Here is a 26211-nt window from a genome sequence, read left to right as displayed (position 1 = left end):
GTTCTCGGAGCAGACGAGCTCCCATAGGGAGACCCATGGGAAGCTGGGACCCAGAGTCAGGAGGGCCCTGGACGGCTCCCTCGGCTCCGCTGACAGCCCAGCCTCCCCGCCCTTCCCCTCCTGAGCACACCGACCCCTCCTGCCTGGGGCGTGCTTGTGGGGTCCCTCTGTTGAGAAGGCCCCTCCCCGGCCCCTTCCAGAATGGCAGGGGCCTTCCTGCTCCACTGAGCTTCTCCCACCCCGCCCCCCCCCAAGGTGCCCACTCCCCTGGAGGCCCACTCCCTTCCTACAGGCACTGTGCCCAGCCTCTGGGGGCGTGGCCGGTGTGGAGAAGGAGCTGAGGGCCGGCCATCACCGTGGCATCCCAGATATCACCAGGAGCCAGCCATCAGCCCACGTCTGGGGCGCCAGCTCTTGGTGAGGGTACTACCTCCTGGGTCCGGAGAAGAATGCCGGTCACGCAGAAGGGCGTGGTGAGATGCAATGAAATCAAACTGGCAAGAAAACATGATCAATTTGCTGCTTAAAGAAACAGTCACAAAGACTGAAGAGAAAAAAGGCTGCCTTCCCTTTCAGCTAGAACTGCTGTCTGTCCCAGGGGGCAGCGCACCCCAGCTGGCGGGGGCGCATAAAGCCCTGGGACAGGAATGGCCAGGGCTCGGCTCCCCTTTAGCCCCTCCGGCCTAGCCACCCTCCTGAAGACTTCGGTGCGGGCAGCCCCATCCTGGGTGCCCTGGGTGTCTGATGAGTGGGTGGCTGGAGGGGAGCCTTGGGGCCATGGCATGGAGAGGCCTCCAGCCCAGGGCAGGAGCACAGTGGTCAAGGGACCGGGGAGCCCGCAGGCCTGAGGGTGCTATCAGGGCCGGGCCCAGCTGGACCATAGAGGGCGCTGGCCTGGGACGGCCCAGGGGCGACTCCAGGGCAAGGGACTGCCTGTGTCTCCTGCAGAGGCGGTCCCCCGTCTGTCTGTGGCGCTCCAAAGCCCCATGTGCTGGTGGCCATCCTCGCACTTGATCTTGGGGCTGGTCCTGCTGCACTGGCCTGCAGGGAGGGGCTGGGAGAGCCGGGCTGGGAGAGCCGCGCTGGTAGTCAGGAGTGAGCGTACCCAGGCCAGGCTGCCATCTCGGGGGACCGGGGTCCCCATCACTCCGAGACATGCGTTTCTCCACGGAGCAGTGCCTGGCTTACAGAGAGCGCCCTGTCTCTCTCTGCGTGGTCAGCACTTCCTCCCCAAGGGGGCCGTCTAGGACCAAGGCCGCCGAGCGGGGCTTGAGGTGGGGAACAGCTCTGGGCGACCGCGGGCACAGAGGGTCTGGACGGCCCCTCTGGCCTGCACACGGAGGCCAGGCTGCCCTGCCGCAAGTCGGGGCCTTGGGTCTGCTGGGCCCTCAGGGCAGGGGCAGGAAGGGGGCTCCCTGGGTAGGGGAGGGCAGGCGAAGGATAGCACCCCCTCTCTACCCTCCTGGACTCATGCAAGGTTTCCCCTCCCCCCTCTGGGGGGGGTCTCAGGGTGGGAGGGCCTGGACCAGAACAGCTCCTCCTAGGGGGTTTATTCTGGTAAGATTTTGTTTGAGAAAAGGGCTCTGATGCTCCAAATGTTTGAAAACCACCGTCTTCCCGCTGCCCGCACCCAAGAGTCAGGCCCAGAACCCCAGGCCCCACGGGGAGGGGAGTCCCACCCCTCTCCCATCCTGGAGAGGACCTCCGGCCTGGCCAGGAGCAGGTCCTGCTGGATGCGGGGACACCACGAATGTTCTAGTAAAGCCAGGAACAGGCAGGGGCACCACCGTCCCCTCTGGGATGTCCCTCGGCTCTCAAGGAGCCGACAAGGAAACCAGGGAGCTGAGGTTTCACAGGGAGAAACGAGAACAAAACTCTCCACCTCCTGAGACGTCGTCCTGCCTGGGAAGGTCGTGCCAGCCAGAGAGCCCTGAGGGGGGCCGGGCAAGGGGCACCTCAAGGACCCGTCCTCAAAGCCGCCACTGCCCACGCGGTAAGCGCTTCCCCGGGGTCCTCGTGCACCGCAGATGCGCCCGAGCCCCAATGACTTCCTCGCGGACCTTTGTTCTCTTACATTTAAACCAAGAGCAGAACTCGTTTTCTTTATCTTTCTTTTTGCTTTTTGGTCTTCAGAGTGACAAAAAGGGGTATGGAACGCGCTCTTACAAAGCACAGGCGAGGTTTTCATCCTTGTTACGTTGAAGTCTCACTGCAGAGTGGCAGCCCTAGCACCTCCGCACGGGACAGGGTGGCCCTGGGGCTGGCGAGGGGAGCCCGGCGACACCCACGCTCTGGACGAACACGGAGGGGGGCGGGGGTGGGGGGGGCGGCCGGTTGTCAAGCGCACAGAGACCCTGTGCGCCCGGGGCTGAGTTGTCCCGAAGCCAGCGGGGAGGTGATGCGGCCCTGCTCCCCTGGGCGCCCTGAGCCCGGAGGCCACCCCTGCTGCTGGGCTCTGGCCCTTCACAAACCAGAAAAGCTAAAGTCTGTGTCGGGGGAATAAACACATTTGGCCCAGAGGAGTCGCAGCGCTCTGGCCGTCTGTCCTCACGGCCAGATGCACCCGCTGCCCCCGGAGGCCTCGAACCAGGCTGAGCCCGCGGGCCGGGACTCTGCACGCAGCCGGCCGGAAGGCTTGCAGGGTCCTGGGACGGAGCGGGGGTGCGGAGGACACCCCTGAAGTCAGGAGCTGCAGGGAACAGCCATGCCCTCATTGTTTGCGACCTGGGGGGAAGCAGAAAGGGACACAGGTTACCTCAGGGTCCAGTGCCGGGGGCAGGCCTCTCAGAGTCCAAGCACCAGGCCAGGGCGCCCACTCAGCTCTCCTGAGTCTCTCCCTCAGCTTCACCCAGCCCTCACCATCTCAGGAGTCCCGCCCCCTTTGGTGCCCCTGCCCCTCTCCTAGGGCAGGTGTCTGACCCCTGCATCCCCCCGTGCCCACCCTACCTACCAGGGGCCCTGAACTGCCCGGGGAAGGTGCAGGATCCTCAGTGGCCCAGGGACCCAGACCACAGGCTTGTCCTACAGCCCCGCAGCCTTGGGCCCGGCACACAGGGGCTGAAGACGGGCCAACTGTTCCGGGTCCTGCCAGCCGGGAGTGGCTGGGGGTTTGGGGCGGCTGATGGCTGTGCACGTGCCCCAGGCTCAAGGCTCAGAAGGCCCCAGTATGAGGAGTGATTGACACCCCTGGAGCCCCGCCCCCAGCTGGGAGCCCCGCCCCACCACCAGATGCACCCTCCTGGCTTAAAGAGACCCCCTTGGGGTCAGGGGTGGGTGGGGGTGGGGCAGAGGGCAGACCCTGGACAAGAAAGTCCTCTCCCAGGTTGGTGGGGAGCCCAGGCTTCAGCCCTGCTTCCTGACTTGTCCCCACCTCCCATCTGACCACAAGGTGGTCATCCTCGACCAGGTACAGCGGACATCTCAGCCCTGCGTCTCAGGGCCAACCCCTCCCTAAAGACAGTGGGCTCTCAGGGAGGGGAGTCCCCCTCAAGTCCCACAAAACAGGGGGAAAGTGTTCCCCACACTGCAGCTCTGCCGGTCACAGGAGGCTCTGGGAAGGAGAGAGCCTGGAAGGAGGGGGAGGGAGAGGCCAGGAGCCTAGAGTCCAGTGAGAACAGGCGGAGCGCACAGGGGCTGCCGGCCACAAAGCCGGCTGCTGCCCCCCCAGGAGGGGAGTTGTACCCGCACCGGTGACAGCACTCCTGCACAGGAAGAGGGAGAGATGCTAGCCGGAGCCTGGCCCAGCCCCGAGACTGGGCGTCTGCTTTTGCAGTCTTGGAAGCCGTGAGCTGCTATGACAAGAACCCGAATGCCCTGAGACTGCCACGCCAGCCACGTGAAGGGCCCGGGTGTGTGTGCATGCGTGCGTGTGTGCGTATGCGAGGGGAGGTGCCGGCCACCCCGGCCGAGGCCTCGGGCAGGCGAGGACACTCCAGCCCGGCCGACGCCACTGGCCGGGAGCACACACAGTCATGAGAAATAACCAAGCAGAGTTGTCTGAAGTCACTGTGTTTTGGGGAAGTTCGTTCACAGAGTGATCATAAACTGAAACAAATACCCTACGTGTCTGAAGGCACTGAGAGGTTTCGATTTCTCTCAGAGACCTGGGAACTAATAACTGATTATATATAAACGATCCCAAATGAGGCAAATTTAACTCTGCAGAGAACAGATCTGAAGAAAAACAAAATATATTCAGAAGTATCTACATGGATAAGCTACAATGTTTTTTAGATTTCTTCTTCTTACTATTATTTTTCTTTTTTTGCTGTACGCGGGCCTCTCACTGCTGTGGCCTCTCCCGTTGCGGAGCACAGGCTCCGGACGCGCAGGCGCAGCGGCCATGGCTCACGGGCCCAGCCGCTCCGCGGCGTGTGGGATCCTCCCGGACCGGGGCACGAACCCGTGTCCCCTGCATCGGCGGGCGGACTCTCAACCACTGCGCCACCAGGGAAGCCCATTCCACTTATTTTTAAAATATAGAATCCAGGAGATGCATCTGCACAGAGAAATGCAAACGCTTTCCACCATCCCCGAGGCTGCCTGTGGGCCCTGAGCCTTGCGTCGGCGGAGGGGCTGGTGAAGCCTCAGCGCAGGGGTCCTCTTCTGTCACTGTTGCTGCCCAGGTCTGAAAGCGGTGACCCCGCGGCCCAGCGGCCCGGCCGGCAGGTGGGGGAGGGGAGCCGCCGCCCTGCTCCTTATCCAAAGCGCCCAGGATTCCAATGACCAGGAAAGAAACACCAGCGGTGACCACAGCAAGCTGGACCGCACACTCGCCCCGGCGCAGCTGGTCGTCAGGCTCTGACCTGTCATCCTCCTTCCCCAAGGCTCCAAGGAAAGCTCCCGGCCAGGAGCCCGACTTGGGGTGTGCAGGAGGGACCCCTCTCTGGCCATCCCCCCCCCCCCGCCCCATGCTTCCCCATCGCCTCGGAGCTCGGTCACCGCCCACAGGCCGGTCCGAAGGAGTAGCTCAGCATCAGATGGAGAGGGCTGGGGGCTCCAGACGCATCTCCAGAGGGATGCGAGGCATGTGGCCCGTGCAGGATCCTGAGCAAACACGGGAAAGACCTCTAAGTCCTGAGTGTAGCCCTAAGGCCCCGCTAAGGAGACTCGTCCACCCAGGGTGGTGGCTCCCAGTCTCAGGGCACCCCTGAGAGCAGGAGCTTCTGGGTATGACGTCCACTAAGCCACACCCGGACCCGGGGCCCAGAGCCCTCCGCAACCCAGGACCAGATCCCGGACCCGAGGCCCAGTACCCACAGCTGGGTCTGTCTTGCCCATCAGTGCCTGAGACAGGCCACCCCCCTCCGGGAGCACCCTGGGCTGGGCGGACGGTCGGCTCCAGGAAAGGCTCTGCAGTGTCTGCCAGCAGCACGTTTCCGGGGACACTGCCCTTGGCAAAGAAAAAGACGGAAACCATAAAACAAAATCCTGGACCTTGCTCTCGAATTCCCAACCGCCTCCGGCCCAAACTGTCTGAGCCGCCAAATACCCTCTCCAAATGCCAGTCCTGGGGACAGGCCCTCCCTGATGCTGGTAGTCTCCCCTCTGCAGGTGCCCCAGGACAGGGCGGACACCAGGCAGCGTCCTCATTGCCTGTGGTGGCTGCCGGGCCCTCCCACCCCCCGAGTCACCAGGAGAGGCAAGGAGGGGCGGTGAGGGGCACGGAGAGGACACGGACGCAGGACAGCAGCGATGACCAAAGCCCTGGTGGTCGGGCAGGAGAAACTCCGATGCAGAGGCCCCAGGGGGATGGGTCTTGACTCCGCGTCTGTCCCACCTCCCTGCCTGGGGCAGCCAGCGGGTGGCTCTCGGAAGCCCTCAGGCTGGCCCGGGGCCTCTGTGAGGACAGCAGGCGTTCTCATAACTGTGGGGACAAACTCAGACTTTCCCTGTACTTTCTTCTTGACTGATCAGCCAGGGAAATGCCCCTGAGACTAAGAAGGGCCCTCTGCCTGGGACACACCGGCCCCTCTTTAATAATGGGACGTTCCCTCTGGGAGGGGTGGTCCCTGTCCCTTCAGCGCGACAGCCTGAGCTGACCCCAGACCACCCCAGCCCTGCTGTCCCCCACCCCACTTAGAAACTACGGGAAGGGCACAGATCACGGCAAGAGGCTGCCGCTGGTGGTCCTGTAGAGAGAAGCTCATTTTTCTTCCCAGCAGGAAGACACCCATTGGCTAGGAACCAAGTCCACTGCCCAGCAAGGCTTGCTCACCCCTTCCCCCCAGTTCCTCCCTCCCCAGGAATCGCCCCAGTGCCCTCAGCGCAGTCCTGGCCCGGAGGCCCCTCCAGCCCTCACATCCCTGGAGGTGGCACTCCCTCTAGCCTGCGTCCTGGAAGGGCCCCCCGACGCCCCAGTGTCCCCCGCCTCCCGTGGCCAGCACCCCAGGGATCAGATCTGCCCCAGCCCTGACCGGAAGGGGCAGGCCATGCGGTCCCACAGCTGCCCGGGGGCCCAGGCGTCTGAGGGGGGAGACACGATGCCGGAGGCCCCTCGAACTGGGAGGCAAACGCCACCTGCACCGAACGTGGCTCCCCCCGGCGGCCCCCACCGCTTCCTGCCTGCTGGGAGCAGGTTAACCGGGAAGCTTTCAGGCACCAGGGCACCCAGAGGGAGGGCGCCTCCGGCACGGGGCCACGCCGATGCACCTCATGAGCAACACGAGCCGGGTCTCCCCATGAGGGTGCCGTGGGGCAGAGGCCACACCACCCTGGGCTCCCAGCAGTACATCCCAACCTGGGGTCTCCAGCCTGGAAAGCGGCCCCCAGCCCATTCCCCACACAGGGCGGTCAGACACCCCGGGCTCAGCTCCCTCATGGGTCTAAGCTGCCTGCAGACCGGAGGCCTGTTGAGAAGATGGGGGGATGGGGGGCTCCCCTCCCTCCACGACAGGGCCTGGGTTGCGGGATGATGACCAGGCCGGCTGAGCTCAGCACAAGACCAGAACGGACAAGGCCTGTTCCCCAAACCACAGCCTTCCGAAACGCGGTGACATCAGCGTCTCATGAGCAAAGAAACAAAGCAGCCACCGCTGGAAGTGGGAACCATGGAGCCTCATGAAGAAGGAAGCAAAGGAAGGCAGCTGTGGCCTGGCATCGCCGACGCCACCTGGGGAGGCGGCCCACGGCAGCCCTGCAGGCGCACGACCTTCCACAGGCCGCGCACGCCGGGCCACCCAGCGTGGCTCAGGAAAAGCCGCTCCCTCAACCCAGCGGAGACCAGCAAGGCGCTGGCCATGCCCCCGAACACCCACCTCCCCAGTCACCCGCTTGGTCCCGTGGCCCCTTCAGCCACACCCAGACTGCACCAGGTCTGGTGAGACCCTGGCCCAGACACAGGGAGGGGAAGGGGACAGTTCCCAGGAATGCCAGCTCCTCCGGGATGGAGCACTGGAAAGCTGTTGTTGACGTCATTTCCCCAGGATACACAGAGGGTTGACACGTGGCCCACCTCCTGGTCCAGAGGCCCAGGCAGCCCCTCCTTCCAGCCAGCGCTGCCCCCTCCATCTAGATCTGCTGTGTAGACCGGGTGTGGACACCTCCAGCTCAGGGTTCTTAACCCAGAGACATGATGGGGCAGATGCCAACCCGCCCGGAGCCAGGCCATCCTCCCAGGCCCCTTCCTCCACAGCTGGGGAGCATCTCCCCTCGCCCGAGGTGCTGAGGGCGGCGGGGGGGGGGGGGCACGCGTCAGGCATCCGGCTCTGCCTCTCCAGGGCCAGGGGCTGCCGGATGCACAGGGGAGAGCCTGGCCTGGGAGCAAACCCTGGCTGTGCCTCCCTGGGGGCCAGTCTCCCCACCTGCGGGACAGGGCTCCATGGGCCCCCTCCCGGCGATGCAGCCCGGCGTGCAGAGTGCCGTGAACCTGGCGCAGGGCAGGGCGGGGGAGGGCCGCGCCCAGGCCCCCAGCAGGCTGGGCCCCCATGTGCGTCACTGTGTGCCAGGCAGCGCGTGGGTCTGGGTGTGCAGGAACTTACTTCCTCGAAGGGGAGACCCCAAACAGAACAGCAAAGAACGAAGGAGTGGGTTGTGAAGGAGCCGTGACAAACAGAGATGCTGGGATGGAGAATCCCAAGCTCTGGGGGTTCCTTGGGGTCACGGCCGTACATGGGGTGCTCAGGAGAGAGTCCCTGAGGAGGTGGCCACTGGGCACAGAGTGGGCGGGCACTGCAGCTCTGCCACACGGAGCCGAGAACTGGGGAGGGGCGCCCTGCGTGTCTGCTTCTGTTGCAAACACAAGGACAAGCGAACACAGCAGAACGGAGGCCTGCAGGAGGAGGTCAGCACGGAGGGGCCGGGACGATATGCTCAGGCTGACTTGGAACCCCCTGGAAATGTGCACGGAATCAAAATGTAAAGGAATCTCTACAGATGGAACGAATAAAGGAGCTCAGTGACCCTAACGGTGCCTGAGGTCATGACAACCGCGGAGGTGGCGCTGTCTTGATAACTCTGGAACAGGAGTTTGACGTGCCCCCCCAAGAGCCAGAGCCCGGGGACCAAAGGCCTGCAAGCAAAGCTTGGTGCTGGCCCACGGGCGAGCTGGTGGCATCACTGTCTAAGACGATTACATACGTGATGGAGTCCACATGTATTAAATGTTTTACATATATTAACTTTTGCACGTAAAATTATTGTGTTAACATCACTAAGAACCAAGATCTTCAGTATAAGGGGAGAGAGATGTGAATATAAAAGTTGAAGAAGTATAAAATCTGAATTAGAAAAATCAGTGTGAAGTCATGATTTCTTTTCTCCTGAAAGAAATTCCAAGGTCTGTTAACTGCAAAGGCTAAGAAGCCACCTGGAAACAGTGTGACTCCAGCAGCCAGCACCCCTCGCACCCAGGCAGGATGGCGGCTGGATACCAGTCCCCTTGAGAGGACCCGGGACTCCTCGGGAAACGGCTGACCCTGGGTCTGGGCCAGAAATGCCCACGGTGACCCAGAATCCCGAGTCCTGGCAGAAAGCAAGGCCGCTGCCAGAGACCCCTGTGGTCGTCAGGCGGACTCATGAGCCGATGAGCCCGTGGCCAACAACGGGATGATCCGGCGTCAAAGAGGACATTCGCCTGGACTGAGAGGTGTCCACCATGTTTATGACAGACACGCTGGTCACTCCGGAGGGTGCTGGGAACCGACTCAGACGCGCGTCCGTCTGTTCTGTAAGACCTCATCTAAAGGTGACCAAAGTGTTACTGCAGGACGGCTAAGGAGCTGATCAGGTCACCAGGACAGAAGGGCCTCCCGACGGGCAGCTGAGGGGCCACCGTCCCATGGAGGGGTCGCACCCCAGTCCCCTGGTGCAGGAGTGCAGAGCTCGGGCCCTTCCCCGTGTGCTCTGGGACCTCCTACCTTGGGGTGGGTGCTCCGTCCAGCGTAGAAGAAGTAGGACAGGAACAGGGACGAGTACTCGGAGCTGGCGGTGGGGCCCCCTGGCCAAGAGTGGTTAAGGCATCTCACCAGTGGGAGGGGCAGCGCGGGGCTTGGAAGGCCCAGCCCAGGGGGCCCGCAGCCCCTCCCCTCGGCTGGGAGGAGTCCCCGCCCCCGCCAGGGACCCCAGCAGAGCAAGTGCACACACCGGGCCTGTGTTCCGGCGCACCCACCTGGGGACGCGGCGGGGAGGGGGCGGGGCCTGAGCCCCTGCAGCAGCCTCGGAATTATAGGCCTTAGTTTCCTCTGGAACAAAATAATTACAACCCTCACAGAGGACCTGAGTTCCCTGAAAGCAACGCGGAAGTCAGCTGAGAAGCAGAAGTACATCTTTATTTAGCACTGGAAGAGAGAAAAGCCCATTTGGGGCATTCGCCTCGAGGATACCGTTCTAGAAGAGGCACAGAAGGGAAGTGGCCCCTGGAGACGGGATCTGGACGCCTCCGCTGGGGAACTGGGCACCGAGTCAGCACTCCCGGGGGGGCGGGGCGGGCGGCCGCCAGCAGCCGAGCAGCACGGGTCCGGGCTGGCTTCCCGCGGATGTCTCTGTTTCCCGGGAGAGTCACCTTGTGAAGCCGAAAGCGGCCCTGGTGCCGCCGTCGGCCCGTGTGCACGGCCTCCGTGCACGGCCTCCCCGCACGCGCTGTGCGCGGACCCATACGGGCCTGCTGAGTGGGCAGAGGACGCAGCAGGCGAGTGGGGCCCCCACCATGGAACCCGGGCCGTCACCTTCCATGGGACAGGGGCGGCCAGTGTGATGGAATGAGGGCTTTGAGATGAGCAGATCAGGCTGGACTAAGCGGGTGGCCCATAAACGCCTCACAGGGTCCTGATGGAGGACGGCAGGGAGGACGCATCACAGCAGAGAGGCCCCCGTCACCGTGCAGGCAGAGGCTGCATGATGCGGCCACAGGCCCGGGAGCGCCCGAGCCCCCAGGAGCTGGAAAAGGGAGGAAGGACCCTCCCCTGGAGCCTCGGAGGGAGCACAGCCCTGCCGGCACCTTGACTTCGGGCTTCTGGCCTCCAGAACCATAGGAAGAGATTTCTGTTGTTTCCAAATGCCCAGCGTGAGATCATTTGTACCAGCGCCACAGGAAGTTTCGTAGGGGACGAGGCTCACCCCAAGGGTGCCCTCCACTCAGAGAAACCAAAAAACCCAGCGATCGGAGCTGCCTGCGGAGTGAGCCCCGAAAGTTCCCTGCTGGCCAGCAGCCCGGCCACTCGGGCAGGAAGGGAAGGGGCCAGGGCCCCTGCGGTTCCACGGGAGGTTGGGCCCCAGCCCTGGACCCTCTCAGCTCACACGGGGCCTGTGAATTTCCCACTGGGCTGAGAGGCTGGGACATTGGGTGGCATTCTGAGCTGTCACGGCTCCCAGGACATCGAGGCACCCGTCACCGCACCTCCCAGGCCCTTGGGGTGCGCTCCCAGTGACCGTGCACCCAGTAACGGACGGCTCCATCACCGCCTGCCCTCACCTGGGTGGTGCCTGCAGGCTGGGCGAGGCCCCAGCCCATCCGTGCTCACCCACGGCCTCGTCCTCACCCATGTCATCGCACGAATCCATCACTCGGCCCCAAGGCTCCTCTGAGGCTGGACCCCAAGACTCCTCCCAGCCGAGACCCAGGCGTTCACATGCCGGCAACCGGAGTACCCCCTCCACGGCCGGCGAGGGGCATGGCGGTCCCCGAGTTCTGGGAGCGCCCAGCAGCCCAGCCCGTCCCCTGGACCTCTGCCCCCTGCTCCCCGGGGCCCTCTGACGCCCCATCCTTGTTTGAGCCTCTGTCCTCTGGCACATCCTTCCAGTCTCCGGGCCCCCATCACACTGCTGTCCCAGAGCACAGGACCATCCACCCTCTGCTTGAAGTTCTCCCATGGCACCCCTACTCTGAGGATAAGGCCACAGCTGGGGCCTCAGGCCACCAGGCCCACATTGGGCCTCTCCCCACCCCTAAGGACATGCCCACCTTCCTTCTGCCACGGGCCCCAGCGCATGCTGCTCCGTTTGCGTCCTCAGATGCTCATCCCCACCCATTAGCTCATGAATAGCCCACTGTTCTAATCTCAGCTATATGTCACCTCCTCCAGGAAGCCTTCCCAGATCCCCAGCCCAAATCAGCTTCCTCACCAGACACTCTGCTGGGAGGTCCTCGTCCCCTCTCAGCACATTCCTGTGTGTGATTATGCACGAATCTGGGGACTCTGAGTCACAGCCCTCTCCCCAGCCCCCCAGACAAAGGCCTCGGTGACTGTGCACACTTCTGTCCCCCATCCAGCAGAGCATTCAGTCCTTGGTAGGCCGACCCCTTGGTGGGTGGGTGGGTGGGTGGGGAGAGAAGAGGCACGTAGCCGGGTCTGAGAGGAAGAGGCCTGGGGTCACACCACCCCCGGGAGGAGTCGCTGTCACCTGTCAGGTTGGGGGGCCAGCCCCGCACTCAGGGCATCCCTGTCCCACCTGCAGGACACTCGCCCCCCTGACCAGTGGGCAGCAGGAGTTGCCCAGCCCATCCAGTCAGGAGCACGACCCCAGCCCCACCCCAGGGGGACATGGGAGGACTCCCGGGAAAGCAGAGCTGGAAAGCCGGCTGCAGACAAGTCCCCTCACTCCCCCCCTACCTGGGAGACAGATGGGGAAACGGGGGCTCAGAGTCGCCAGCCTGCTGGGGCCAGGGCAGGGCCCGGAGCCCTCGGGAGATGCGCCCCAATGGGGCACACAAGCACCCTGGGGGCGGTGCCTGCTCAGAGCCCCTGTGCCCAGCCAGGCCCCACTGGCCTCTCCCCAGCGCCCTGGCCGCCAGGCCCCAGGCCGGCTCCGCAACTCTCACAACGTCCGCATGGGCACCCACCTCTCAGCCGAGCCTCCAGCAGCCCTGCAAAGGGGGCAGAGTCACTCAGGGAAGAGGTGCTGGGCACACACCCCTGGAAGGGGCCCAGCCCCACATCTGCTGAGACTCTCCTGACACACCTGCAGGCAGCACGGACAGCCCAAATCCCAAGGAGTCCCTGGCACCGCCTCAGCCGTCCTCAGGTGGCTGCAGGGTCAGCTGGGCCAGGCCGGGTTGGCCGGTGGGTGGGGCCGGGAGAACCACCTTCCCCAGCAGGCCTCCCGGCCGAGCTCCAGGGCCCTGTGCCAGCCTCCCAGCCCTCCCGTGGGGGGCCCGGGGGGCCCACGCCCGCCGGGAGGTCCCTCCTCCTGCCAGGACGCGCCGGGGTGCTGGTGACCCTGGCCCCTACGTCAGCACCACCACGGGGCACTGCCACCAGCAAGCATCTCACCCAAGCTCTGCCAGGACCCTCCTCCTGCACCAGCCCCGCAGCCCTCAGCTTGTCTGGGGAAGCCCACCTTCCCCGGTGAGGGCAGTCCCCTGCGTCCCCTTCAAGGAGCAGCCTGGATGGCTGCTCCCCAGACACTTGACACCTGAAAGCAAACTTGTCCACCAGGAGACAGCGGACCCCACCTGAGCACGAGGCCCAGGCTTGCTGACGCCAGCAGACCAGCCACCTGGCTGGCACAAACCTCAGCTCAGTCTTTAAGCCTCAAGAAACAAAACCCAAAAGCCCATGAGCCAAAACCACTTGGTGCTTTGGCGCCGAGAGGATCCAGGCCGCCCCGCCATGCTCCCAAAGCTCCACACCCCGCGGGGGCGGGGGGCACAGGCCCCCGCAGCAGGCAAACCCGTCCGGCGAGATTCCTCCTCTGCTTCCTGATACACAGAGCCCTGAACCCACGGGGCTGTCTCTGCCCGCAGCAGGGGCACGTGGGCAAGCTGCCTGACACCAGGCCAAAGACAGGCTGGGCCCTGTGAGCAGAGGAGCGGGGCCAGGAGCGGAAGGGCACAGAGAGAGGCAGGGCCCCCCCCCCAGCCCCGGTGGTCCGCAGGCCAGCGGGACGTGGCCGCAGCCAGGGCTGTCCCTAAGCCTGGCCACAACAGGGAGATGCCCTAGGAAGCCCGATGCCAGGGCATCTGGACTTTCTCTGGACCGCTGCCCCTCAGGTGAGCTGGCCGCTCTCACCTGAGACCCTAGCTGCCTGGATGCCCCCAGGTCGGTGCCACGCCCACGCCCCAACACGAAGGCCAGAACTGATGGGGGATGTGCCTGGTTCCCAACAGGAGAAGTTCGTGCCCGGAATCCGGGGAGCCATGCAGGAGGTGACGTGGGAAGCAGGTGGGGGAGGGGTGGGGACAAGGCCTCAGGAGCCCCGGCAGGGACCCCAGCCCAGACGTGCCCCTCATCACTGCTTCTTCAGTCCCAGGACCCTGCTGGACCCGGCACAGCAGGGAGCGGGCACCAGCACTCCACAAAGCCCCTCTCCAGCCACGTGAGCTGGACTTGCCCAGCCCTGAAAACTCACGTCACCCGGGAAACTGGCACAGACAGGTGGGTGAGCAGGGCAGCCAGGCCACACAAGGTCACCCCAGGGTCCGGAGGTGAAGGCAGAGGCCCAGCTCGTCCTCCGGGCCAGCCCCGTGCCATGCCGTCTGCTTCTGTGGGCGTGAGCACGAGACCACTGGGCCAGGAAGAGCACTGACCCCACAGGCTGCCCCTCACAGGGGACCCTGTCATGTCCCCTTTGGTCCACCCAGGCGGCCTGGAGCCTCGGGGGACCATGGCCTGCCCGGGACCAACCAGGGGAGGACAGAGGGGGCAGTCAGACCTGGGAAGAGTGGCCACCAGCGCCAGTGACCCGCGGGACACGCCCCGCTGCCCAGGCCAGAGCTGGTGGCAGCCATCAGATGAGAGCACACCCACGTCTCCCTGCACCTCGGGGCCCAGGGGAAGCTCACGGCAGACGCCCTCAGCCCCTCGGCCGTTTCCGGACACCCGCCAGACACGCCACACGGTGATGCCCCACCCCACCTGGTGACACGGCAACTGCACAAGGTCATGTTTCCAACCCCAGGTGGTGACACCCCCAACCCCACAGAGGCTCCATAAGGCCTGTGGCTGGAGATCCTACAAAGGTCTCCTGGGGGCAGAGACGGAGGGCGAGGCACTGGCCCAGGGACAGATCCCAGAGCACCGGCCCCGCCACCGGGAGCCTGGAGCCCCCGGGCACCAATGTCCAGGACCCACGTGCCAGCTGACAGAGGGGAGCCCCCACTGGCAGCAGCAGAGCAGCGCCGGGCCGTAGGCGCTACCTCTGAGGGCAGGCAGCTCGGTGACTTTCTTCCTTCGGGCAAAGTCAGACCCCTGGACGCACCTGTGAGCAGGAGGTTGGGGAGGGGAGGGAGGGAGGCCCTGGCTGCAGCCTGGGAAGAGTGAGTAACAGAGGAAGCCCCTCCCTGCGCTCACCACCACCCCCTCAGTCAAAGCCACCACCTTTAAAACCCTCTCCTTTCTCCAAAGGTAAACGAAAAGAGCAAGGAGACCTTTTACGGTCCTTTGCAAAATGGCCGCAAAACACAAACTAGCTCTGTTCTCTGAACAGGTGGCTGACGACTCGCCTGCTTTTAAAGCACCTCTTCTGTGAATCGAAAAGCTGGACAATGTTGCCAGCAAGCGGGGCGATTGTCCAGACGGCCCCCTTCGGAGCAGCGAGCCAGATGGCCAGGGGCGTCCGTGTCCCCCTGGCTCACCAAGGCCCAGGGCGGAGGGACAGCCCAGATGCAGACACGGGCTCGGGACGGCCGGGGAGAGGCCGCCCTCCACGCACACACTCACCTGGTCGGAACCCGAGTTACGTTTCAAACTGGGTTAAGAGCTCCCTTATTTCCGGGGCCACGTGTTGGGCAGCATTGGCAGCCTCTGTTATAGCTTTCCGATACATCCCCTTCTTCTTACGGTTAAATCTCAGTTTGAAAAATTCAGAGAAAGGGGAGAGTTTTGAAATAGACAAGAACGATGTAGTTGGAGAACCAAACCATGAGACTTTCGCTTCTTGCCAGGAGGGCTCGCCGTCCTCCTTCTGGCTAAGACTGATGTCCAGGACACGTGCTGGCCACCAGGGAAAACCATGAACCTTACCCCACACGATGTCCCCTACGGCCACGGTCCTTCCATCCTCGGTAACGCACTTGGAGACGCTCTGCGTGTGCAGCCTGACCGTCAGGGGTGGGACCGTCGGCCGCGCGTCCTTGGACGAGGCCGGCACAGACGCACCATCGCCAGACGAGAGGTCACACATGTCTGGTGACGTCACTTCCGAGCTGGACGATTTGGACTCGTCCAGGCTGTCGCTGCTCCACACCGACACGCTGGCACAGCCAGTTCTCCGGGGGCAGGCGGCGAGAAAAGCCAGGCCGTCACGCCCGTGTTCACCTCGGGGACACCCCTTGCAGTCGTCGTCCTCGCCGGAACTTCCAGAAGACGACTCCGCCAGCCCAGAGCGGGCAGAGCCATCAGCCAGGGGCGCGGGTGAGCCGGCCCGGGGGCCGCGGCCACAGCCCTTGAGCTCCTCCACCAACTCTGCCTTGTAGACGGGCTCCTGCTCGCCAGCCCCTGGGCGGTGGGGCTTCAGGCGGATCTTGGGGGGCGGCGGGGCAGCGCTGGGGGGCAGGGGCCGCGTCAGCTTCAGCTTGGGGATGGAGGCGGGCGCCTCGGGGTCCGGGCCTCCGGGCGGGGCCTGCGGGGGGCAGAAGGGCTCCAGCGAGCCGTGCACGCGGGAGGGGATCTCCACCACCTCGCCGGTGCCCTGGGGCGTGCTGTAGGAGATCTTGATGACCGGGCTCCGGGGGACCCGGGCCCGCGCCTCCTGCCGCCTCTCCCTCTTCCTCCTCTTGGCGGTGGTGTCACCCCCACCGTTGGGGTCCTCGGGCTTTCGGGGCTCCCTGCGTGGCTGGGGGGGGGCCGGGGGGCCGGGGCTGGCCTCTGGGGGGCTCAGGGTGCTCTTGCACTTCTCGCAGAGCACCTGGCGGGGCCGCAGGCGGATGGGACTCAGGGCCAGGTGGCCAGGGTCGCGGTTGCGGGACAGGCGCCTCCGTGTCCTCTTGATGCCCCGGGGGGGCGGCTGCGGCACCCACTGCCGGTACGTGTTCCTCAGCCAGAGCGGGGGAGGGAAGGGGGCGCCTTCAAAATAGGGCGGGAACGGGGGCAGGCTTCCGGCGGGCAGCGGGGGCGGCTCGGGGCTGGCGGTCCCCGGGGCCTGGTCCCCACTGGGAGGTGGCGGGGGGCCTGTCCCCAGCTGCATCGCCTCTGTGTCGCCCTCCGTGGGGGCCGGCCCGTGGCAGCCGTTGACAGGCGGGTCCTGGGCCTGGGGCGGCGGAGCTGACGGGGGCAGGCCGAAGAGGCCGGACCTGGTGGTGGGGAGACAGAAAGGGGCGGTCAGGACAGAGAGGACGCCGCCGTGAGCAGACCCCACTCCGGAGGGCCCGGCAGGATCTCCGGGCTTTAACAGAGGCAAGCATGCCCAGCACATGCCCCGGGGGCATCCCAGCTGCCCGCTGTGCTCTGAAGTCACGCTACCCGCCCGCATGGAGACCGATGGCCCGACAAGCACCGAGCACCCACACCACACTTCGTGGCAACAAGGCGAACGCGGACTCGAAGCTGGAGGCCTCCCGGGACCCAGTGCAGGCCTGGGGCCCAGGAAGCCTGGGGACGGGGTCTGGCTCCTGGGACGGGCCTGACCTGGCCTGCGGGGGGCCGGCTGCTGTGTGGCCAGCGGCCCTTACTCACAGGCCTCACCCACTCAGGCCCCTCCTCCCTGAGGGAAGCACTCCCAGAGGGAAGACCCCACGTGTGTCCCTGGGAGGACCCCCAGTCCCAGGACAGCCCACAGGACCGGGGTCCCGGGTGCCGGACGTGTGTCTGGGGGTGGGGGCCACTCGTGGCCAGGCCCAGCAAGGACAGGGGTCAGCCACCAAACTGAGCCCGCTCCCTCCTGAATGCTGAGTTGGGCCCACCTGTTTCCACGGCTCTCAGGTGAGGGCATCACTCAGGCCGCCCCTGCCCACCACGACCTGGAAGGACCACCCCTCCTGCCAGCACTCCCGGCCCCTTCCCTCAGGACCTCCAGCTCCAGGACACAGAGGGCCAGGCGGCACCGATAAGGCCACGTGACCCGTGGGAAGGGGCCAGAGAAAGCAGGAGGCCCCTCTCCCGTGAGGACCCACAGCTGAGCCTGAGCGTGTGGCCGGCACCTCCGGGGCCCCCCAGGCGGGTCTCTCTCCCCGGGAAGCTCGGGGCCGGCAGCCTCCACTTAGGTGTCCCGGCATCAAATGGCTTGGGAGTAGCGTCCTTCTAGAGCCAATGACCGCCATCCCCCAGGCCCCGCGCTGGGAATGTCGGGAAGTCACATCTGACCAGCAAGCTGCTCTGGGAGCCACAGGAAAACATATTTGCTCCAAGTAAGGAAAACCAAGGCTAAACAGGCTACACCTTTCTTCGGCGGTGACACACATAAATTTAAACACATGCGATTTAATTTGTAAGAACTGCTTTAGCTAAAAGCTGTTAGTTTTCACTTTTTTTAAAGCACAGAACAGACTTTTAGCCAAGTTAAGAGAAACGAGGATTAGAATATTGTACCTCAGTGTTTCCCTCCCTTTTGTAATTCAATCAGAGGAGAAAAGATAAGTGAGCTTTGCTGTTTCTCAAAGTCATTTCTCAAAAATGACTTCTGCGTCTACAGGGTCCAGCAAACCAGGGCCACGGCCACCTGCCCTCTGCTTGGCCATGGAGGATGCAGCTCATTCAGATGGCTGACCTGTGGACCTGTGACCATGACTGAGGGAGAAGAGGGGAGGGGGAGGAGTACAGAAAGAGAGAGAGAAAGAGAGATGGCAGTAGCCTAGGGGGGAGCGTCCAGCCACCAGCCAGCAGTAGGGGACTTGGCCCCCTGTGAGGTGGGATTCTGCGCTGGGTGGGGGGCAGCCCTTGCGATCCCTCCCCTCCCCCGCTCCCCATCACCCGTGGGCATGTGGCTCTTCAAGGGCCCCTCTCCCTGGAAGGACCAAGCCGTTCCCACCAGACTGGCACCCACTGCGGCCCCGCAGCCACAGGCCCCCAAGTCCCAGCCGACCAACGGCAACAACAAGAACCACAGACCACGTCTGTCAGCGGTGGCCGCATGTGGAGTGTCTCACGGCTCCTGCAGCCACCACGGGAAGCAGGCATGTATGACTTCCAAACCAGGATGGGCGGAGACTTTCAGGGGAACAGGGGTGGGAAAGGGGGTCCCAGGATCATGCCCTGACTGTCAGCCGCCTTCTCACCAGCCCCGGGTCGGGCACTGGGCACAGAGGCTCCACACCTCACGGCCCCCAGGCCAAGTCAGCCACCAGCTTTTGTAAGTCAGGTGTGACTGACACACAGCCACGCCCACTGCCCGTGCAGGGCCCCTGCGGCACTGCTGAGCACCTGTGACAGACACCGCATGGCCACCAGCCCTTCACGGAAAAAGTCTGCCTGTGCCCAGGTGTGGGCGACAAGCCCCCACCCAGGGGCGTGACAGGCTGGTGTGTCACCAAACCTCACCCGAGTCCCAGGCATCAGAGCGGGCACTGGACCCCGCACCTGGCTCATTCCCTTCAACAAGCCCCTCGTGGGCATTCAGAACAGGCTGAGAATTTGGCAAACTAAACCCAGGCACATGCATGCAAGCGTGCATCCACACACGTGTGCACACACATGCACCAGGGGGCCCTCACACCAGGCTGGATCCGCATATCTGGGGCTGGAGGGTTTCTCCCAAGGCCTCCCCAAAACCCACTTCCTGCCCACCATTCACAGGCACCCAGGCCATGAACTGGGGGCTCACTCTGACACCCCCCTCTCATCTGCACCCCGTCCCACCTTCCCAGGCCTCTGGGCTGTCACCCCACTAGGACCCAGCCTGTATTCCCTCCTAGGGCTCTGTTCCTCACTGCCCCCCCGTAGCCTGGCCTGTGCCCCCAGTCAGCCTGCCTGTGCTGGTGCAGAGCCCCTCCTGCCAGCTGGGGCCCAGGGACCCCAGAAGCAGGACCCCTGGGCAGCCCCTTTCCCATCATCCCCCACCCCCCAACCTAGCTGCCCTCCAGGACCCTCCTAGGCTTGGACTGTGCCCTCGGCCAGCCGGCCCGGGGGGCTCTGCAGTCTCCTTGGCCACCTCTCTGTGCACACAGGCTGGGGACAGGTGGCCCTGAAGACTCTGCAGCTGTGGCTCATTCAGGGAGCTTTTTGCCCCACTGATCACACACAGCCCTCAGGGGGTCTCTGCATGTTCAGGACGGCCAGAGACCCAGGCCCTGACCTGAGCCACAGCGCTAAGCTGTGGGCCCCTGGGTGGGCCGGGTCTGCACCCGCCAGACGCAGACAGGGTCTGGCAGTCGACGCCGCCCTGCCCAGGCAGATCAAACTGGGAGGCAGCCTCTGCTGTGAGCAGTGCCCTGGTATGCATGCGCCCTCTGCCCACAGGGCTGTGGGCTGCAGCCTAGAGGGGGAGGTTCCTTGCAGACGGCCCGGTGGAATGGCACCGCGGCTGCCATGGCGGGCCCCGTGACTCGGACACTTCCTTCCCAGAGCTGCTGCCCTGCCCAGGCCACACCCATGCCTGCCGGTGGGTAAACAGGGCCAGCGGGACCCTGGCTGCCGGGCTGCAGACCACGAGCAGGTTCTCTGTCTACAGCCCCATGAGGCGCCGTCATCATCGTTCCCATTTCTCGGATGGGACAGCGAAGCCGAGGGAGACCAGCGGGTCGGGGGACGGGCGGGGTCCGTGCTCGTGCCCCAGCTCTGCTGCCTCTGGGCGCGGGGATGGCACCAGCCAAGGCCACTCTCTCTGGGAAGGACCTCGGCAACCTGTCCGCCGAGGGGGGCATGCTGGACCCCCAGGCACAAGGTGTGGCGCGATCGCGGCCTGTGGGTTGGCCACGGGGCCGGGCCCCTCGGAGAAGCTGGGCTGTGCCCACGTGGGCCTACACCCAGGGACAGAGGCCCTGGCTGGCCTGGCAGAGCCCCACACGTGATACTGCAGGGCCCTGGCAGGCAGAGGGCTGGGGTGGCCCTGGAGCCAAAGAGATGGCCTGCCAGGCTCAGGGTGAGGGACCCAGGCGCCTGCACTGTCCTGCCCTCTGCAGTGCGGAAGGTCTGGACTCACGGGGCCCCGCAGGGGTGACTCACGGGCGGAGCCAGGGCCTGGCTCAGCCTCGACCGGGAGCGCAAGGCCAGCCAACGTGCCCACGCAGAAACCCGAGGGGCCCTGAGCAAACCTCAGCACCGCGTCCTTGGGAACTAGGGGAGGGCAGGTGGCCTGCGCTTTGAGGAGAGGCTGGGGAGACCGAGCCCGGGCGAGAAGTTCGCACAGGGAGCTTCAGCCAGGAGGCTTACAGGGATCAGACCCCAAAGCAGAGCGGTTCTGCCCCCAAGGGGACGGGAGACAGAGTCCCCAGGGTCACCCACCGCTCTGCCCAGGTGAGGGCATGGCCACCGGCATGGACACAGGGACCCAGAGAGAAGCGGCCTGGTCTGCAGTCCTCCGTGGGACACCAGTGGCCAAGCCTCGGCTCCCACACGTCCCTGGGGCTCGTTTGTGCCTCCAGACTAGCGCCCCTCCGAGAGCAGCGGGCCTGGGCGGGTCCACGGCTAGGAGGGGCCCTGCCGCCTGCCAGAGCTTGTGGCCTCCCCACCCCCACCCTCCCAGCTCGGCAGGCCTGGGGCCCAAGCATCTCTGGTGCCCACTGGCAGCCTCTGGCCCCGGCCAGGTCCCCATCTGCCCTGGACCTTCCTTCTTCATCCTCCCACGGGGAGAGGCCACCCCGGTGTCCTGTAAAGAGGTGAGAAGACGTGGCTCCGGAACAGAAACATCCTGGGGGCCAAAGCCCAGGGCCAGGTGCCTAGGGCAGCCTCGTGCGGCAGGTACCTTGTGGGCAGAGCCTGCAGTCAGTCCCAAGACAGGCCCGGGTCCCGAGACGAGGCCCACCCTGCGGCTGGCCAGGCGGTACACCGTTTCTCTCTCCCAAAGCCCTGCCGACAGACAGCCGCAGGGCTGGAGCCCCGAGGGAGGGGAGGGGCAGGTGGGTGTCAGGCTGCTGTGCACGGAGGTCTACCTCTGCTCAGGGAGCTGGGGAAAGCAGGATGACACGGGGACTTGCAGCCTGGACGCCAGAGTGGCCCCTCGTCCAGGGCCACACGTGGGACCCTGCCCCTCCCCCGTGGGTATCAACCTAGGGTCTCGGCCACAGCTGGCCCCCAGAGTCCTGGACCAAAGGCTGAAGAACCATCAACATCATTCCAATGAGACTCAGGTGACTGCGCCCCTCCTCCCAGGAGCACAAGGCCAGGCCCCCAGCCCACGCCCCCACCACCTCCATGGAGCAGCTCCAGAGACCAGCCGTGCCGGCCAGGTCTCTGGTGAGGCCCCTGCCCACCGGCTGCAGGTCATACCACCCTGTGATGCGCTGCACACTTTCAGTCCCTCCGGCTCCCCAAGGGCGGGGAGGACGGGCCCAGTGGGGCCTGGACAGGGGGTGTGTCCGGGATGGAGCAGGGGCGCTCTCCGGCCCAGGCCGGGCCGTGGCTGGGATTCTTGGCCAGCTGAGTGTCCAGAAGCCTGGGTCCCAAGCCCCCCGGGCGGGTGTGGGTCCCAAAGGCCCGTACCCAACCTTTGCAGTAGAGGGGCCCCGGAGTCCTGTGTGATAACGGCACCCTGGGTGACTCACGCTGGGGAAGTTTACGAAACGCGCACTTAGAGGTCAAGGCCGGAGGCTTCGGATTGGCCAGGCCGGACAGGCAGCTGGCCCTCGTGCCCACCGACCGGGAGACCGTCCCTTCAGCACTCGGCGACTTTGCTGTCTTTGGGCCACCCCACCTGAGGTTCTCAACCAAAGGTCCACCCCCAAATCACCCACAAGAGGCCTCCCCCACACCCCAGCCTGGAGAGTGGAGCTGTGGGGTCAGGGTAGGCCGGGGCCATCGTTATGTGTCAGAACGAACACCGCCCGCCAGAGATACTTGAGGACCGTGCACCACAGCAGTTATGCCAGGGACTTAAGGCCACTCCCCAGCACACAGTAGGTGCTCAGTGAATGAATGTGGATGCAGGAGCCACAGGCACTCAGAGCAGCCAAGGACCTTGCTTCAGGCCACACAGCAGCCTGCCAGCAGGTTCACGGCTCGGCATGGCCTCCATGGACAGACAGACGTTCAGCCCAGAGCTCCCAGAGCACCAAGGGAGGGGTGCTGCCGCCCCAGTGCCCCCAAATTAACACTGCTTGCTGGGCCCCGCTGCGTGAACTGCCCCTCCCGGGGGACCCCTCTGTTCTCCTAGGCCCCCGGGGGCTGCCCACGAGCTCGAGAAGTGCTGACATGTGGCAGTGACTGGTCTGCGCCCAGCTGGGGCACCACAGGCACACCGGCCTGTTGCCCTGGGACCCAAAGGCCCCAGGAGGTGGGCAGGCGCCTGCAATCTGAGCCTCCAGCTGCTCTGCCCGCCTGTCAGTGCCCACACCCGGGATGGGGCCTCACTGACCGGCCCTGCCACCGTGACGTATGGGGTAAGGGGAGTGGGCCCTGAGGAGAGACCGGCCCCAGGGGAGGCAGGTCGGTGCTGCGGACCCCCGAGGCTCGAGGCCGGGCCCCTCTGCCAGAAACACCCAGGCCAGGTCGTAAGCTGCCTCTGGACCCTGTCCGACAAGCCGGCTGTAAACACGAGCGTTGCAACTCACGATATCATGGTGGAAAACTGGGATCGGGATGAAACTGGAGGCGACCCGCAGAGGGGAGGTGGGGTGGGCAGGGACAGGGGCAGCTTCGGGGCCAAGCCCAGACACCGGAGGGGTTGGGAGAGGCCAGGTCTCTCCTCAGGTTCTCTTCAGGGACCGGGGGCGGGCGGGGGAGCCCACTCAAGTCAGAAAGAGGAGCTGCAGAGCAGAGCTGTGCCCACCGAGGCCCAGCTCCTGGTTCTGTGGGCGGCTCCGGTTACAGCCTTATGTGGCCATGGCAGGGTTGCCGCCCACACGTCCTACAGCTGCCAGTTCCCATGCTGGGATCCCAGCAGAGCCTGCTTCCTTCCACGAGGGGGTGGGGAAGCGGGTGGGGGGGTGCAGATCTCCACATCAGGTTAGCCACGGGCTGTAGGGACGGGAGCCCTGCCTGGAGGCAGAGACCAAGGGCGGGGGGCCGGCAGCCTCTGCCGACACCCCCAGCCTCCCTTGCCCTGAGTCAGGGAGCCCAGAAAACGAAGAGTGGGGGGACCTCTCCTGCCAGGGCCCCTCTCAGGGAGGAAAGGCCAGGCAGGGCTGCACAGGCAGCGCTGGGGTGCAGCCCTGCACAGACCCAGGAGCAGGCCGGCGGAGGAAGTGGTGGGCATTGGTGGCAGAGGACCCTCAGCCGCCCCGAGGGACAGGCTTGGCGGCTTCCAAGCGGCTATGCTGCAGCCCCGGAGGGTCACTAGGTCCCACCAAGCACCCTGCAGCAGCCAGCGCGGAGCAGGGCGACAGTCACCTGGGATGCCATATGTTAAATCACGTGACTTGCACATAAATGGCTCTGGCACATCTAACGAGGAGATGATGCCAGCAGAGTGGCCGCTGAGAGGGGATGGTCCTCCTGCCACACCCCCGCCGCCGGCACAAAATCTGGGCTCCACTGAGGGAAAAAGTTGGGCCTTTGCAAAGGGGAGCCGTTTACTGCTCCCGGTTCAAAATAAGGCCCAGCCTGAGCCTCAAGACATTAGTGCCTGATTAATGCCTAATCATTTATCTGCGCGACAGCTCACTACCATGTGACACTGTATCCAGGAGACTCTTTCCCGCTGCAGGGATCCCTGCAGCCGGCACACAGGTGCCTCTCAGGATGGATTTGCCCCCAGGCCTGCCCAGGGACCCCTCCAGCAGAGAATCCCGGCTCCCGAAGGGAGCTCAGCACAGCTCTGAAACTTGTATCTTTTCATTCCTGTTCTGCCTAGGGCTCCTCAGCCCGAAACAGTGTTTTTAAATCCCGCCGCTGGACACAACTGCTAGCTAGCAATCCTTACCACCTCAGCCCCGACTTCTCCTGGGGGGGGCATTACATTACACACCGCCCCCCCCCTCGTGAGTAACTGACAGGGCAAGCGCGGCAGCGCATCTGAACCCACTGCCCCCACCCCGGCGGATGACAATTCTGAAGACAGCCGAATTCAACAGTGAGTCTGAACAAAGAAAAGTGCGTTAATTATGGCAGACGTGCGGAGTTCGGAGCCGGGCGGCGCGGCAGTGGGCGCGGGGTCTCGGGCTCCACGCGCCGCGCCCAGGCTCCGGCTCGGCGCCCACCGCTGTTCTCGCCCGGCTGCGCCGTCCCCTGCCCGAAAAGTCGCGACGACTTTGAGAACCACTTTTCCCCCCCGAGTGGCGGCCGCGCTCGCGCACCCCGAACCCGGGGCTGGAGAAACCGAAAGCGGGCGCCGGCGCCACGCTGCCCCGCCCCGGAGCAGCCCCGGCCCTGGGCCAGCGCGCGCGCGGGGTGGGGGTTGTCCCGAGGGGATTCCGGGGGCGTCCCGGGGCCCGCGCCCCCGCCCCCGCTCACTTTTTCGTGCAGTCCAGCAGGATCCCGGCGAAGCTGCGCTCGCCGCAGCTCACGGTGACCAGCAGCGCGCCGTTGACGACCTGCTCCACCCGCACGGGCAGCCGGCAGCCGGCCCGCGGCTCCATGCTCCGCGTCCCGGCCCGGCCCCCGCCCCGCGCCGGGTCAGCCCCGCGCGTGACGCGGCCCGCCGGCCGCCTGACGTCACAAAGCTCCGCTCGGGGCGGCCTCCGCGAGCGGGCCGGGGGCGCCGGGAGGGGCGCGCAGGGCACCCGCGTCCACAGACGCGCGCCAGGCCGTGCGGCCTCCACACTCGCCGTGGAGACGCACTGCGGAGCCCCACCGAACGGGCAGGATGGGGCAGGATGGGGCAGGGCCGCGCTCCACCCCCGGCGACGCTGGCCGCGAGCGCCCGCGGAGAGGACCTGAGAGCCGGAGCCTGGAGAACTACCCCGGCCCCGGGTCCAAGGACCCCCTCCTCTCCAGCCGGGGGTCCACGCGGGGCACCTGCCCCTCCCGGCTCCAGGGTGTCTTCCCCTCTCCTCGCCCCAGCCCCCCCCCCGCCCTGCCCGTGTCCCCGGGTTCCCCGCCTCCGGGTCTGGCGCCCGGGTGGCCACCCGGGCACTGCGGGGAGGAAGTCCCGGCGGCGCGAGCAGGAAGCCCAGCGGGGTCGGGCCGCGGAGACGCGGGGCGCCGAGGGGACACCGGCGGGCCCGCCGCAGCGGCCCAGTCTCGACCTCGCCGCCTTGGGGGGGGCACTTGACGACCCCCGTGGGGCACTTGACGACCCCCCGTGTGCTCGGCGCCTCGCTGGGTGACGAGAGTGCGCGTACTCGGCTCCGGGCTACCCGCAGCGGGGTTAGGGAGGGTGATCAGTCCACAAGTGTAGGTCGCGTGACCCCGGGGAGCCGGGGAAACGTTGGGTTCCGTGCGACCCCTGGTGCCGCCGGAAGGGCCAGGGAGCCACGCGGCCAGTTCACAATGGAAAGGATTCCCTTCCCCGAGCGAGACTGGGGCTCCCCGGCGCACGCAGCCGGGCCGCTGATGGGGGGAGTGGGAGGTGGAGGGGACAAGCGGACGCCGGACCCCCGCCCGGGCCCCGCTCCCACACGCCTTCAGCCCAGTACCAGCTCTCGACTTTCCTGAGCACTTGCGCGTCCCGCTCGCGGCTCGGGACCCCGCGGGCCGCCCCCAGGTCACTGCTGCAGTGACCTTGTCCCGAGCGCGTCCCGGCCGGGTCCCCTGAGCAGGGCTCGCTGCGCTCGGCTGGGCACTGGAGACCAGCAGGCGGTCGGTTGTCCTGACTACCCGTCCGCAGCCACCGGCCGGCCCCGCCCCTCCGAGCCGTCCAGGGCCCGCC

General features: G+C 65.6%; 1 protein-coding gene across 4 annotated transcripts; it reads right to left on the bottom strand.

Moving 5' to 3' along the window:
* Nucleotides 1–2326: 2326 nt before the first annotated feature.
* On the bottom strand, nt 2327–24987 carry PWWP2B (PWWP domain containing 2B). 4 transcript variants are annotated; one of them, XM_029201133.1, is made up of 3 exons: nt 24855–24987; nt 15399–16666; nt 2327–2724 (listed from the first exon to the last, which is right to left on the bottom strand). In XM_029201133.1, the coding sequence occupies exons 1-3, from the start codon at nt 24977–24979 to the stop codon at nt 2711–2713; spliced, it is 1407 nt and encodes a 468-aa protein (XP_029056966.1). In that variant the 5' UTR covers nt 24980–24987; the 3' UTR covers nt 2327–2710. The 4 variants fall into 4 exon arrangements, 3 of the variants coding, with proteins under 3 accessions (XP_029056966.1, XP_029056964.1, XP_029056965.1); XR_003790562.1 differs by lacking the exon at nt 24855–24987 and having other exon boundaries at nt 12397–16981; XM_029201131.1 differs by lacking the exon at nt 24855–24987 and having other exon boundaries at nt 15096–16981.
* Between the last annotated feature and the right edge of the window lie 1224 nt (nt 24988–26211).

Source organism: Monodon monoceros, unplaced genomic scaffold (genome assembly GCF_005190385.1).
Source record: "Monodon monoceros isolate NGI ecotype Baffin Bay Population unplaced genomic scaffold, NGI_Narwhal_1 Super_Scaffold_4, whole genome shotgun sequence".
Classification (NCBI taxonomy): domain Eukaryota; kingdom Metazoa; phylum Chordata; class Mammalia; order Artiodactyla; family Monodontidae; genus Monodon; species Monodon monoceros.
The sequence above is the reverse complement of the archived record's forward strand: the minus strand, read 5'-3'. Positions and strand labels throughout refer to the sequence as shown.

Coding starts and splice junctions, on each gene's coding strand:
- PWWP2B (XM_029201131.1), bottom strand. CDS start 16,845: ATGCGGGCGGGTAGCGTGACTTCAGAGCACAGCGGGCAGCTGGGATGC.